General features: G+C 45.1%; 1 protein-coding gene across 2 annotated transcripts in view; it reads left to right on the top strand.

Moving 5' to 3' along the window:
* Window positions 1–14802, top strand: part of spns2 (SPNS lysolipid transporter 2, sphingosine-1-phosphate) — a 63884-nt gene that overhangs the window by 12325 nt on the left and 36757 nt on the right. For both annotated transcript variants that reach the window (XM_056396870.1, XM_056396871.1), the window contains exon 2: window positions 6959–7024. In XM_056396870.1, coding sequence (XP_056252845.1) covers window positions 6959–7024 — 66 coding nt within the window. The remainder of the gene's footprint in view (window positions 1–6958; window positions 7025–14802) is intronic.

Genomic DNA, 14802 nt, shown 5'->3' with positions numbered 1-14802 from the left:
CGGAGATCCCCTGGCAATAACAGTCTCATCTCATCTCAAATACCTTTGCTTCGCCTCACTGCGTCTCTGTCCAATACATCTAATGCATTATCTCATACGAACAAGTGGGCTACCACCTGGATGTATTATTGATGAGCTATAGGTTTAGTCTGCTCCCCTGATGCTTCACTGTGCATCCTCTCAGCTGCCATCAAATATTTAGCACGTACTGGCTGGGACTAATGCACCGCGGCCCCTCAGCTGAATTCAAGCTTTTGATTAGTGAAAGAAAATTAAGTGAAAAAAACCCCTTTTAATCAAAGTGGTAAGGCTGGCAAACCTACAGGCCTTTTCATTTGATTCATCCCCACTCACAAATTTAGAAGATTAGAGTGAAAGCTGCCTCAAATGTCAAAGTGGTTGTATCACTGGAACAACAGCATATTCATCTTCACACACCGGCCGGAGCTCTGATGTGAAGTCATTCATCTTGGTGTGTGACAGGGCTGGAGCGGTGGCAGCATCAGCAAAATGAAAGAAGAGAAAGTTTTACTTACGCTTTTTGTTGTCCCAATTTACATTTTTTATAGCACATAGAAGAGTTTGAATCCTTTTTCCTTGAATAGCTGAGTTTCACAGTCAGTTTTGATAACATTCATGAAACTGAAACATTATAGTCAGCAAAATAAAAAAAGAAACATGAACTGAAACCACAGCGTGCAGTTATTACAGTAACTTACACTTTTTGTTTGGATCTACTTTCTTAACGTGCACACATGTGAGTTGTAGTGACAGTGAGAGAAAGTAAAAACTGTTTGAGTGACACATCCATCAGTAGAAAACTTATCAGACACTGAAACATTGCACCGTGGGTTATAATACTATGAGCAAAGGTTTTAAAACTCTGGTGGTTGTCACAGCGACAGCAATGTTACTTTCCTTTTCAATTACCCAAAGGCAAACTGTAGATTTACACTATTCATGTCACAAAGTAACCTACCGTGAATGTGCACCTGTATTCAATATATTTCAGTATATTATTTCTTTTCTTTTCTTTTCTTTGTTTTTGCCAGAATGCTTTGAATCAGAACCCAAGCTGTGTCAACACCGTGGTCTCAATGAAATGAATGAAGAATGAAGTTTTTTTTGAAGCAGCATTACTGTCGGTCTGAACACGGCTCTACAGGATAAACCAAAAACTCTTTTAGCATTAGCAGACCCTCTTCAAAAAGGCTAAAAAAAACATCAGACTGAAGAATCAATAATAATAAATAAATGAGTGAGAATAAAAAGCTATATCGGTGTAACATGCTCAGTATGGCAGTCAGATCATGCAGGTCCAGGTTTAGGTGGGTTTTTCTTTCATTCTCTCCCTCTGTGGTGACAGTAGCTGCGTTTCATTGTGTCCTGCTGAATTTTCTTGTAAACAAATGTTGAGTAAATTTCTTTCCACATTAAACATCTGCAAAGCTGATTGTTTACATTCATGGCTGTAGAAACCCGCAGCAGAATGTAAATGACGCTGCTCATGTGCTCACATGCATGTACAGTGTGCGTCCTCGTGAACATGTCTGACACAAACAAAACAAGGACCCGCTTGTAAAAACGCAAAGTGCGAAGAAACTCCATCGGGCGTCTTTGATCAACAAGACTTACTCTCAGATGGAGAAGGATTTTCTCTCGCTCCTGCACAGAAGCTGTCGGTAGAATCTTACTATATTCTCACACAGTGAACAGTAAAAGTGGTTTTGGGTGAGGTTGTGACTCTAACTTGCTACCAATAAAGAAGCAGGCGTTGAACTTCCTAGCACACAGTCACACTCCTCACCTTGGCTGATTTTATTGGGGGAATCCACCTCTTGCAGGGGCTCTGCAGCCCTCCCCGTGCCGGCGGCTCTACACACTGTCTCTCAGACATCTGCAGCACGTTTCCTCTCTGTGTGGCAGGGAAAGGAAGTGGAATGGAAAAAGCTGTCCCCCGCCCACTGCGGCCACATTGCAAGGGAGGAGAGCAGTCGGTCAGGAGCCCGCCGGCCACAGTCGGGCATATTTGTGGTCACCTTCTTGCTGCAGTCTGAGCTGCCTGCCGCCTCTGTACGCTGCTGCTCTCTCCCTCTTACCGTTTATCACACACTCGAATACAGAAACTGGTTACAAGAACAACAAGAAAAGACACACTTTCTCCTCACCCCCCTCTTCCTTTCCCGGACTATTTATACTGATGGGGTGACATATGAAAAGGAATCACCCCCTTCACAGGAGTGGAGTGGAAGGATCTGGCCACATCAGCAGAGTGGCTCACCGCTGCCTGCCACACTCTGGCCAGAATGAATGACTTCCATCCATTGGCTCCCTCTCACTCTGACACACACACAGTGAAACCAGGGGAAAGGGGAACACACACACACACACACACACACACACACACACACACACACACACACACATATATCCTATATATATAAACAATGGAAACATATGCTTTACAAATCCAATCGAGCCCTGTGACCTGATGTTGCCACCACCTCTTTCTTTGCAGCTCAGGACTCCTCTGTTTCTCTCTGTGTCTCTCCCAACACCCATCGCTGTTATACTGGACTGTTATTCTCTCCTTCCTCTTAGCCTAGTTTCTCTGAGCAGAAATAGAACTAGAGGGGCCGGAGATCCACGAGTCTCTGTTGGGGATTTGATATGAAATCTGTCCTCTCCAAGCTGATGGAGCTCTGTGTGTGCATTTCTGTTTCTGTTGTATGGGGTGTGGTGGTCAGTGTGTGTGCGTGTGTGTGTGTGTGTATGTGTGTGTGTACGGTGGTCCCAGAGGAGTAATGCCAGCAGCATGCGTCACTACATGGAAGCTGGACTTGCAAAAACATCATGCTGTATCCTCATTTAAATGAATCACAATATCATGTTGTTGAAAGACTTTAACACTTGCACCTCACCCCTAGTATCTGAAACAAATAACCTGTGTGGTGTTATTTTTAGTTTTGATGTATTATTGTTTCTTTGTTTTCAATATATGATGCTATGCGTAAAAAAAAAAAAAAAAAAGAAAGAAAAATTCTGGAGCCTCATATCCTGGTTCATACAGTAAATGAACAGTCTACTGGTTGCCTCATAATGGAAACAGCAAAGACTGAAAGAAACTGCTATTCATATCGGAGAATGATCATTCACCATTCATCGCTCTAAATGTAGCATTTGTGGTTTGTTAACGTTCACAAATTTGAGTCATTTCTCTTCTGTAGCAACGCTGAAAAAAAAGTGGTCATAAAGGCGGACTTTATGAGAGGGTGGAATAAGTGTCAGCTCCACACCGGCCCCCGACTCTGTGTCAGCTCTGTGTTTTGGCTGCAGTGAGCAACTGCAGCCGCATACGTAGCACTTACAGCATCACAATACACTGGTGAGCACCGGACAGTGCTATCACACCTCACAAGATAAATCCTAATAAATGTCCTAAAGGGCGGCGGCTCTGCATTCAAAGTCAGAATATTAAATACATGAGAAAACATTAAGAAACCCTGGAATGATTATTTAACCATTTCTTTGAGCTTACTCATGTTTTTGTTTTGTTTTTGTATAAAGCTTAAGCCAAGGGAGTGTACAGTACATCAGGGAGGGAGTGGCCTACAAGGAAACTGTCAGTGTACATTGCTGTGTGAGCGCTGTTACCTTAAATGAACATGGAAGTACCTGGTGTTATTGTTGTGTGTGCAGTCAGGAAGATCCACATTCTTGCGATGCCTCTCACTTGGCACCACGCTCAGATACACACGAACCCCTGAAGGCCTGAGACTTGAGAAACTCATTAACGTCCAATTAAATGGATCTGCAGGGGCTTATACTGTATGCGCCACGTTGTCACAGTGGCAGTGGTGACCTAAGATGTAGCTATAATGTAAAATATCACTCTTTTCACTGTTGCCATGGCGTCACACTTGGTATTTCTGGCATCGTACGATCACCTGTGTAATTCAGGATGGCCTCAGCAGAAAGAACAATGTGAGAAAAGCCTGTTGCAGAAATGTTGATGTTCATGTTGAAGCAGGAACACTGGATCCAGTTGCAATGAGGGTTAGAGAGGGGCAGTTTGGAGAGTTGGAAAGCTGAGTTCCTTTGTGGTCTCTTGACCTTTATCTCTTTGAGTGCCCATACAGCATTGCCATGGCAACTAAGCTGGGCACTGTCAGCCCGGGTGGGGTCTGTGGTGCCTCGTCGTTAGATACATCACTGAATCTCTCTGTGTACATTTAATGGACTTCTGGGTCCATAAGTCCAAAAATATGAATATGAGTTTGACTAAGAAAGAAAAAGGAGTTAGAAAAGAAGAGATGGGAATGGAGGAGGGAGGAAGAGGGGAGAATGATGGGGGAGAGAAGTCAAAAGGACGGAGTTTAATTTCGAGGCATTAAAAGGCCTCATTGAAAGAAGAGATGATAGTTGTGAAACACTGCTACACAAACAGGGAGCTGCTGTAATCCCTCACAGATTAACACTATTCATTACACATCTCATTGCACTTCAACCTCTACAATAAACACTGCTGCCCTGATATGACTTCCACCACTTACTTAAACTGATGCACATTCACAGGTGGCTGCTGGAATTAAGTAGTGTGTAATGTATATTATTATTATTATATTAACTTCTCCTACAATATTTTGATGATTGATATGATCTTGTTGAACTTGGCACAACAGGACCGCAGCTCCAGTTTATCCAGCAGCCCCAGCGCCCCATCTTTTCCAAATCTTACAGTAAACAACATTTTACCAACTCCACCATTATTAATCGTCTGCTAATTGTGTGGCAAGTGTAGACGGGTGTGGCTCAGACAAACGCAGACTCTGTCCAGGAGGGACGCTCCACCATCTGGCATAGGAATCCCCCTCCCAGCAGGCTGCGTATATGTCTGTGTGTGTGTGTGTGTGTGTGTGTGTGTGTGTGTGTGTGTGTGTGTGTGTGTGTGTGTGTGTGTGTGTGTGCGTGCGCACGTCTTCCAGGCCAATTAGAGTACAGCTGCAGTTGTACAGCACACTGTTAAACAGTGTTGTCGCTGTCTGACAGGCCGACCGAAGGGTGGGGTGGTGGTTTTGGGGGGTGTGGGTGTGGGTTGGGGAGGGGGGGTGTAGTCACTGTCACAGCCAACCTGTCTGCTGAGGCCATGTACCTGATGTCAGTGTGCGGTTGGCAGATCAGCTCCCTCTGGACAAAGAATTAAAGGCGTGTAAAGGACTGTGTGACGTATAATGTCACATTGTGATTTCACGATTCATCGGAAATCACAATGTGACAGAAACATCAGCTGAGTCGTACCTGTGTTTAGACGGTTTCTGCTTAAGTCTTCACCGAATGCTCTGATGGAACTGCTGATGAAGACATGCAGTTACCACATGTTAAAACAGACGGAGGCGATGTAGCACACGGGGGAATCCGAGGCGACTGAACTGTTGGTTTCAATGAAAACGATAACTAGAAGTGGAGTTGTTGTGAAAGCGAAAGAAGGAAAAGGAGCTGTGAGCGTATAGCAACAAGAATGCTGCCTGTGCTGTGAGAATGTGAGCAGGTGGTTTGACTCAGATGACAAGAATCTGACCTATGTCTCTCCTCCCTGCCACACAACCTGAACCTGCCTGTTGACAAATAGACAGGCGATGTCAATGCCGAGGATGGCAGTATCAACGACGCCTATTATGTTAAGACGCTGTTATTTACCTGATTGGCTGTGATCTGCCTCATCATCCTCCAAGGCCACGACCCTGAGATGACAAGGACATTATGCATGAGTTATCTCTGCAAGTTACAGAGATGCACTAGTCTAGAGGTCAGGCTGTGCTCGGTGTGCTGGGCTCAGGAGGAGAGGGGCAGACGGATCAGAGGCAGCCAGCTTTTTAAAATGTTAGTCATGCTGCTGTTCCATTTTCATGAGCTGTGTTGCAATTCCCAAGGACCAGCCTGCCAGTTTCACAGAGGGTCAGACTCACCACATTGCATCTGGACTGCAAGGATCTCTAGGATAGAGATGTATTATTGTGTTTCTTTTGAGTTAGAAAATAAGACTTTGAGATTTTCCAAGCTGGTGGTCTCCAGAGGAGCAGAATTCATTTGATGAGACTTGTTGCTTCTTGTTTACTGATGCTTTAAACTGTACGTAGCCATAAAGGGGTTTTCTTTGACCCCAATTTATCACCCTCTGATCTTCTTTATCTTCTTGATCTTCTGATGTTTATGACGTGTTAAAACGTTTATGAGATGTCTTGTGCATGTTTTACATGCTAGCAACATTGAACACACATGTCATAATGTTGTGATGAGAAGATATTCAGCTGTTCCTGTATGTTCCTTGTCCTACCTCTGGCCAAGCACCAGGTGCCGTGCACTTCATTAAAGCATCATAGGCATGCACAGTATGTGAATTTCCTCTCGGGGGGGGGGGCACAGTAAGACGACTTCAGAGACCTTGTGGTTTCTTTGCTGTATGTCTGTGTGACTGCTGAGAGCCACTTCACACGGCCGTTTGCAGTGTCATCTGGAAAAGCCCAAATCAACTCCAGTCACTGTGCTGGAGCTGCTCCCCAGAGCCAATGAGCCAATGGGAGCTGGAGAACGTGTGCGTGTGTGTTAAGAGATTAGCTTTTTTTTGTGTGTGTGTTTAGCAGAAGGTGTAATTTAGCACTAGAAATTGTTCTTATAAAGTGTAACACCCTGCAGTGAAATCTTTGCAGCCATTTACTAAAGTTTAGCGCTGTACGGCAGCCAAGAGAGCACTTATCAGGGCTGTTGCTCCTCAGGGACGTTAAGTGAGTTCTGTCTATACATCATATCCAACAATAATCACAAGCCACAACAGACCACCATAAAGCCACAATTAAATGAAGCATAAGTCAAAGAGAGATGACTGTTTCGATACCTGTGATTATAGTTATTATTAGGTATTGAAACCACATTCATGTTTTCCCTCTCCTTCCATTTACAGGTGTCGTGCTCGACATCCAGCGGCATTACAAAGTAACGGACAGTGGAATCGGCTTGTTGCAAACAGGTAAGTCCTTTAATCCCATAATTGTACATGTGAAAAAAATGTGAGCTCAACAGCTAAACACATTCCCCTTGTCGTGAGGGTGAATGATCGTGTAGCTCGGATATGTTGGTGTTACGACACTGAAATGTAAGATTTGTTTGGTAGAGATATTGATCACAACTTACAGATATAAATGCTGCACATTATGGAGTTAATTTACATGAGCAACCCACTAATTGTTTATTTATACCTCTAATATTTCCCCTTTATATGTATTAAGGTGCTTTAATGTAGGATTTAAATAAAAACACTTCAAGTTTTCTCATGGGAAAACCAAAAAAATGGGCTCTACTTCCCTGTCTCTAATTTCCCGAAGTGATGTCGCTTCATTCAGCATCAGTTGAGTCTGAAAACTGCAATTACAAACAAGAAAAAATCGGAGGGTGTGGCGATAGAAAGATGACAGCTCTCTTCTTCTGCTGCATCAATTTGGATTCCTTTTTATAACTGTCCATCGTGACTGAGTTGTAGGGATGTAATGCTAAATCAGCAATTCAATGTCTGCAAGAATTAATTTATTGTCTCCCTGTGACATGCCGCATTGATTGGAAGAGGATCTGAACGTTTCCCCAGCTTTTTTATATGAACTCAGTTTGTATAATTCGCTCTATATATGCAAATCGAAGCTGGTTACATTTACTTAGCACCCAAAGTATCACAGACTGACCTAAACAAGGTTTTTTTGGTAGCAGCATATCCCCACAGCAGCAGCAGCAGCAGCAGCAGCAGCAGCAGCAGTAGAGGCGGTGGTGGTGGTGGCGGCAGGGCAGGTTAATTGAAAGCAAAACAAAGTCAGGAGCCAGGCAGGCTGTCCTGCTCAGAGCCTGGATGCGTGTACCCGGAGCGTCTGAGGACGCCGGGCGGGGTTTCCTGCTCTACCCGGGAAACCCAATGAATTCACCTTTTAGGGAGATACCATGCAAAGCCCTCTCATTGGAGGACAGGACCCAGTCTTGTCTCCATGAGTCCTCACACTCATTCAAACACCTAGCAACCTGCACACAAAGCACCATTGAGGGGCAGGCGGGCAGGTTTGAGTTTGCGGGTGAAAGAATACAGCCCAGTGTTTCCTCCGTCACTTGATGTTCTCAGACCGACTCTGGGTGAGCTGAATGGTGTGTTGAGGACAAAAATATCTAACAGGAAAAATAAATCAGTGTTGTAATTTCTGTTGGCTTTCCTGTGAATAAGCTACTTCACCACTTCCAAATCTCATTTCCGCCCCGTTTCACTGGTATGAACTCTACGTTTCATATCAGTGACTCTTTTTTGTCTTGTTGTTTTTCTGACAGCAGTAGTCCAAAAAATGTAAATAATCAGACTCCAAATTTCACATTACGCACGTTCATGTGCTGCCGGTACAAACTGCTCATGTTTTGTTAATGTGAGTGAGGGTGAGTAAACGGCATTATTAGCACGGTGTCTGTATTTGTATAAAGCACACTCACATTTCCAGGTGATGTCTGGTTAGTATGAAATCTAAACAAGAAACAGGAAACTGTGAAGGGTGTTTGACTCTTAATGCTGTTTGTACTGGCTCATTATTTAGGTTATGCACACAGCCACACTGGCACACACACAGTATGTTAGTGGAGCGGCATGTGTAGCTGATTTGCCCTCTGCACCGTCTGCGTTTGCAGGTCTCTCTCTGAGAGGCACCCAGCCGGGCCCGGCTAAAAGCAGGGTGCTTTGTGTGTTTGGTTTGCCTGGCCTGTCTTGGCTTGTCTTGGTTCAGACTCCGCTTGGCCCCTGATCCCCAGGCGACCTCTTTCTAACACCGGGCTGAGGAATGCTGGGAGTCCGAGCCTGGAGGTGTGAGAGCGGGTGGGCGCAGACAGGGAGCCTAGATGTGAAGAAGAGGTTAGGAGGTTGATGTAATCAGGGTGCTGGGAGGGAGAGTGACAGTGTGTGTGTGTGTGTGTGTGTGTGTGTGTGTGTGTGTGTATATGTTTACAGTATACACCCTTACCCCCCGCTTCCGTCTCCAGAGGGAACAATCCCTGCCTCTGTGAGCACCTGCAGACCAGGCCAGCTCTGCCTTCTCTCCTGCCTCGCTCCTTCTGGCCTGGCAGCTTTTGTGCACCTGGGAATGCAAACTGCCCACGTAGGTGTTTTATAAGCAGTGGGCGTTGTGTGTGCTGAGGCTTTCTCTCTCTCTCTCTCTCTCTCTCTCTCTGTCTGCTGCCAGGTCACCCTCACACTTTTAAAAAACACTGACCACACACTGCAGGATCCAAGTCTTAGAACAAACACAAGACTGAGTCGTTCCCTTTTTCTGAACTCTGATCTGGCTCCGTTTGAGAAGAGGAGAAAAGTTTCAACCCTTTTCTTTGGCTCTTGATCAGAACTCCAGGAATGAAAAATTTCCCATATCTACATGTTACTGACAAGTTGTTTTCTTTTACGAAATACTAGCCTGACTGAGCACAGGGAGCCCTTTAGACCTGCTGCAGTGTTTGCATTTTGATTGTTGCACTACAAAAACTGTCTACTACTTTTGTGTAGTTTTAGTCTAATTTTTGATAAGTGGCATTAAGTCATTTTGTTTCCAAATGAAAATCAAGTGCATTTTTATTAAGTCTTGTATTTTCCCTGGGTTGATTTATTAAGTGCTAGAAGAAAAAGTAGAAAAATGTCCCTCCATAGCAGAAAGATAAGAAACATCAGTCTTGTGAGACTGAATGTCTTGGTGTGATTGATGTTTTTGCCATGCTGTGGTGTAAACTGGTGTTTACATGTTAAAGGACAACACATGGAAAATACCCTGTGGTGAGCTCAGCCTCGGCAGCACCAGTTATTTCTGTTATTTGGCAACACTGACTCTTTAAAAAAGCATCTTACACAACACAAATTGACATGAGGTATGTGCTTGTTTCTGTTGTGCATGTGTGTGTGTGCGTGTGTGTGTGCACGAGTGTCATTACTGCCCGGGGAGCTGAGGTCTCAGCTGTCTGTGTAAGAGGATGAGATGTTCATAGCTGTCAGTCAGGTTGGGCTAAAGGCATGCTAAGCCTGGAGCTGTCCGGCTCCGTCCATCAGCAAGTGGAGATGGTCTCACCTGTGCTCAGCAGACCTGTCAGAGCACCAGGACGGCCTGAGCTCAGCTCTCCCGCTGAAAAGGGCCTGTAGGCAGCGGCTATCTGAAGTGAGTGACACTCACACACAGCTGTGAACAAGGACCAGTCCCGAGGGTACTAGGGGGCAGGAAAGGTTAATGGAGGAGAGGAAGAAGAGAGGGGGTTCACCTGGATGGTATTACCTTCGGTTGAGGGGAGTTTTAAGTCCTTTTGTTAACTAGAGGGAGAAATATGAGAGAAAGCTTTCTCCTCCTGTTAACATGCTGAGGTTATTATGTTCCAGTGCTTTGAGGCTAATCAAAAAAAAAAATCCTAATGAGTTGAATTATCTCCAATACTGGAAGCTGGCATAGTAATTATCCTCCTCCTGGTTTAGCATGGAAGCAGAGTTATTGGGGTCAGCCAGACTGGATGTACAGAGGGGCGGCGGCTTAATAAGGAGCCGGCGCTCAAAACAGCTCGCAGACTGTCTGTGCCCTGTTCTGTGTGTGGCTGCCCACCTTGCCTGAAACACGACACCAGCACATGCACACACACACACACACACACACACACACACACCACACACACACACACACACACACACACACACACACACCAATTGCACCAGTCTTAACATGGTGTCAGTCTGCCATTCGGCCAGTATGTGAGCTGTGAAGAATGAGGCCACAGGTGCTGTGTGTTACGCTAACACATCAGACTTATTCTGCACACAAGAAAGCTTTAAGCCGCAACCGCAACAAGTCAGCAATGTATTAGCAGAAGTCAGGTTTTTTTACCACTGAGGCTTTATCCCGTGCTGCACTGTGAGCTGTGGCCGTCTGGAACCTGATACTTACTGGATCTGAGTGTAGCTAAGTGTATCGCTTTATGGTCAGTGTAAATCAAAAATTCCTACTGTTGAATGGAGGCCTCTCTGATTTCCCTTTACACACTCTGTAGTTGAGTTATCAGTACTTGATCAGCTGTTTTGGCCACTCACAGCTGCTCCTATTTTGTCTCTAGCCGTCATTGGTGTCCCTTGGTACGTCCCGTCCCCCCCCACGTGTCTCTCTCTCTCTCTCTCTCTCTCTCTCTCTATCAGCAGCAGCTGTTGTAGCCTTGTTGTCACTCCCACTGGCACCTTATAGGAGTTAGTTGAGTCAGGGGCATGAAGGGGAATGGAGGGAGAAGAACGGGCCACCTGTGACTTCCTCCCTCTGGTCATGCGTGGCAGAAAAAGGTTTAATCTTCTCCACTATTGATTCCTCAGGCCAAATAATTGCATTGCGATGGTGTTCAGCAGCCCCTCTTCCTGCTGTGACCAGAATAGAATGATGACCTGATGATGCATCAACATCACAGCGTGTGCGTGCGTGTGTGTGTGTGTGTGTGTGTGTCTCCATCTCAGGCTGTTTTTTATAGGCCATGTCTCGGAGGAAGGCAGCTGTTGGCCGATGATTGGCGCCCTACTCTTTTCTTCCTTCTCTCTCACTTCCTGTCGACAAACCAATAGCTGAGTGACTGCCGATCCAATCAGGATTTCATGGCCAATTAAGCAAGCATGCTGTCAAGCCCTTTTTCATGTAAATGCCCAGTGAGATCTCTGGTCACTCCTTAATTTTAAGTACCACAGAAAGTGCACAAAGGAAGGAGTGGTGGGGTGTTGTGATTTAAAAATAGGCTTTTAGTCACCGTGGGAGTGACCAAGCGTTTATGACAACAATATTTCTTCCTGCTTCTCCGAAACAGAGGCTGAACATTGATCGATGGCTTGACGCCACGGGAGGCTGCTCAACTCTTTCTGGTCCGAGTGACATCAACAGATCAATAAGGAACTTACACACACACACACACACTCCACACCCCTCTTAGTCAAACGTGTTCGGTTCACACATACCTCACCGAGATATGGGCTGCTGCTTGCTCATTTAGTCTATGTAAGTGTGTGAGTAATGAGAAATGTGCATGTACTTTGTGTGTGTGTGTCAGCCCTGGTTTTCATACCCCATTAATCCCAATAAAAAGGGACGCATACAAGAACACAAACACAGACAAGTAGGGTCCTCTGTCATTTCGGCCGGAGCTTGTCATTAAGTCGGCTGCTCGTGTAGTTGCTGCGGGAAAATGGCAGAAAAGAAAAATCTCCTCACGCTCTGCTGCTGGAGCTCAGCTCAGTGCCATGTCACCATAACTGCATGTTTTTACTAATGCTGCAGTCTGGATTGCATGTGCACACGAATGAATGCACATCTCACTACTGTTCAAAAAAGGCAAGCACCTCTCTTTATTCCTACCATATGTGTTTGCTTATGGTATGTGCTGGTAATGTTAAAAAGATGATGTTCCCAGGCACTCCTTTCAGCCAGGCTGGTATTTGTAGCAGCGTGTAATTCTCCCCAGCTGCAGCTCTCACATTGAGCAGGTATCTGAGAGAGAGAGATCTGCAGCAGCAGCAGCAGCAGCAGCAATGACAAGCTATCAGCTCTGAGAGAAGCTGAAAGATTGAGTAAAATAAAAGAGGTTTAAGTTGGCATTAGGTAGCACTTGGTGGCAGCTTCTGCAGGAATTAGCCGCTGAGTTTGACAGAAACAGACAAGACAGAGAGCGCTGCCGGGGTATTTCCCAGGGCTGCATGTGGCATTTATCAAACAGCAGCCAACGCGCTGGTAATCCAACCCTGGTGAAGTCTGAGCGGATGGGTTTCTTCGAGAATTAGTGGTGATCAGAAATGCGAGGAATGCAGAAATGTTTGGGGCGCCACATGAAGGGGAATCCAGGAGGCAGAAATTTGATGTATGTATGAGAATGTCTCAGTTTCAGTAAGACACACTGGTCGGCTTTAGTGTCCAACTCAAACAAAAGTTATGTGTCGCACCCTCCACAGGCAGTCCCATTAATCATTAGAGTAAGAAACAAAGCGGCCACGCCCACCGGCGCTGGACACATAGTAGAAAACACTAACACACTGAACACCAGAGTGTCTTTCTTCCGCTCTGTGTTGTAGTGTTTCTTCTGTTTTTCAGACGATCTTCAGTCAGCAGTAGCAAGATCAAGATAATAAAATATGTAACATCTTATCCAGCCTTTGTAGTAATGAATATTGATTTTTCTCTTGCTCGTATTTCATCTGCAAGCAGACAGAGCCTGGTGCGAGTTACTCTGCTCCATATGGACACGCACTGACTCTTTATGAGACCCAGAACTCGAGTAAACAGCATTAGAATTTAGTGTTGTGTTAAATTTAATACACAGGGGACAGTGCAAACCTCCAGGCTGCATTCTGTTAAACAAATACATGCTGCTAAGTCTCCACAACCACAGTTCAGAAGTTAACTTACCATACCATTACAGCCTCTGTATTACTATTCATTATGCTGATTAACTGTCAGATGTAATAAACGAACAATCAATAATCATGTGGAGAGGTGCAGCATAAAGATTTTAAAACTCTATGTACTGGCACAACCAATAAAAGATTCCTCCAGGTGTTCACACTGCTGTGTATCTGTTCCAATGTCTCCTCCTGGAAACAATCAGGATTTCTCTACCTGTTATTTCTCGTGAAGCGCTGCTCCACATGTCTCGGTTGAAAGTTTCAGGTGCATTCCTGCGTGTGCATAACTGTAAAAGATCGGCTTCAAACGGGACACCTGTGGTTTCTGTGGAGACATCAGACGGGATTACCGCAAGTACCTGAAATTCTTCTATTGTGAAAGATTCGTCCTGTGAAGAAAGAGATAAAAAACTGAATCTGCAGAAAGGCGTGTCAGCCAGCAGCTCACGCCAAACACACAGCAGTGGCCGTCTGATATCATGGTCAGATTAATTCATTTGGTGTCTTTAAAGCATGTGTCCGTAACGGAAGTATTTTATGTAACAGACTGTACGGAGTTCCTTTTTCTGGGAAGGGTTACATATGGTCAGAGTGCCTGACATATTCAGCGTGTGATGAAATCCGTGACAGTGGTATGCAGGGTTAGGGTTGGGTTACCTGTTGTATTCCCTCAACAATGCCGGTGCCCTACTAAGCGTAATGGTAATGATAAGATGATATTTAAATGACAGGTGTATCATGGTTCAGGTCATGTCACCACAACACTGTAGTAACACACAGAGATGTCCCTGAAAAATCGCAGCCGCAAAATCTCACATAGTGTCAGACTGAATGGTCCTGACCAATAACGCAGTGAGTTGTTTGCGATTTCCAAAGCTCTTTGGAGGGTTTGATGGGTAATATTATCAAAAGCAGCCAATTTATACACAGTGAAATAAAGTCTGTATGATAAAAGAGATCACAGGAGACTTGAGACCTTGAGACTGAGAAAATACAAGAGTTACGAAGCGTTCTCTTACTGACTAACAGACATTACTCATCCATAGTGTGCTCTTCATACAAACACCTCCGGTTGCAGGCGGAAAATAAGGGCAGAGGGACAAAGGTGGAGGAGAGTCAACAGACCCTGGGGATGGACGTTGTATTTATGGAAGTGTAGTGGGTGCAGTGCGTTTACGGTGCGATGAGCATTAACACCCAGACACCTCGTCCACAGTGAACAGGTCAAAGTGACACTCGGCGGTGCTGTAAATGGCTCTGAATGACAACGCCCAGCCTGCAGACATGTACAGACCTGCACAGAGGACGTGCTTCTCCTATTCCTCTAATTCTGTCTCTCGCAGCTG

This window comes from Seriola aureovittata, chromosome 15, assembly GCF_021018895.1.
Source record: "Seriola aureovittata isolate HTS-2021-v1 ecotype China chromosome 15, ASM2101889v1, whole genome shotgun sequence".
Taxonomy (NCBI): domain Eukaryota; kingdom Metazoa; phylum Chordata; class Actinopteri; order Carangiformes; family Carangidae; genus Seriola; species Seriola aureovittata.
The sequence above is the reverse complement of the archived record's forward strand: the minus strand, read 5'-3'. Positions and strand labels throughout refer to the sequence as shown.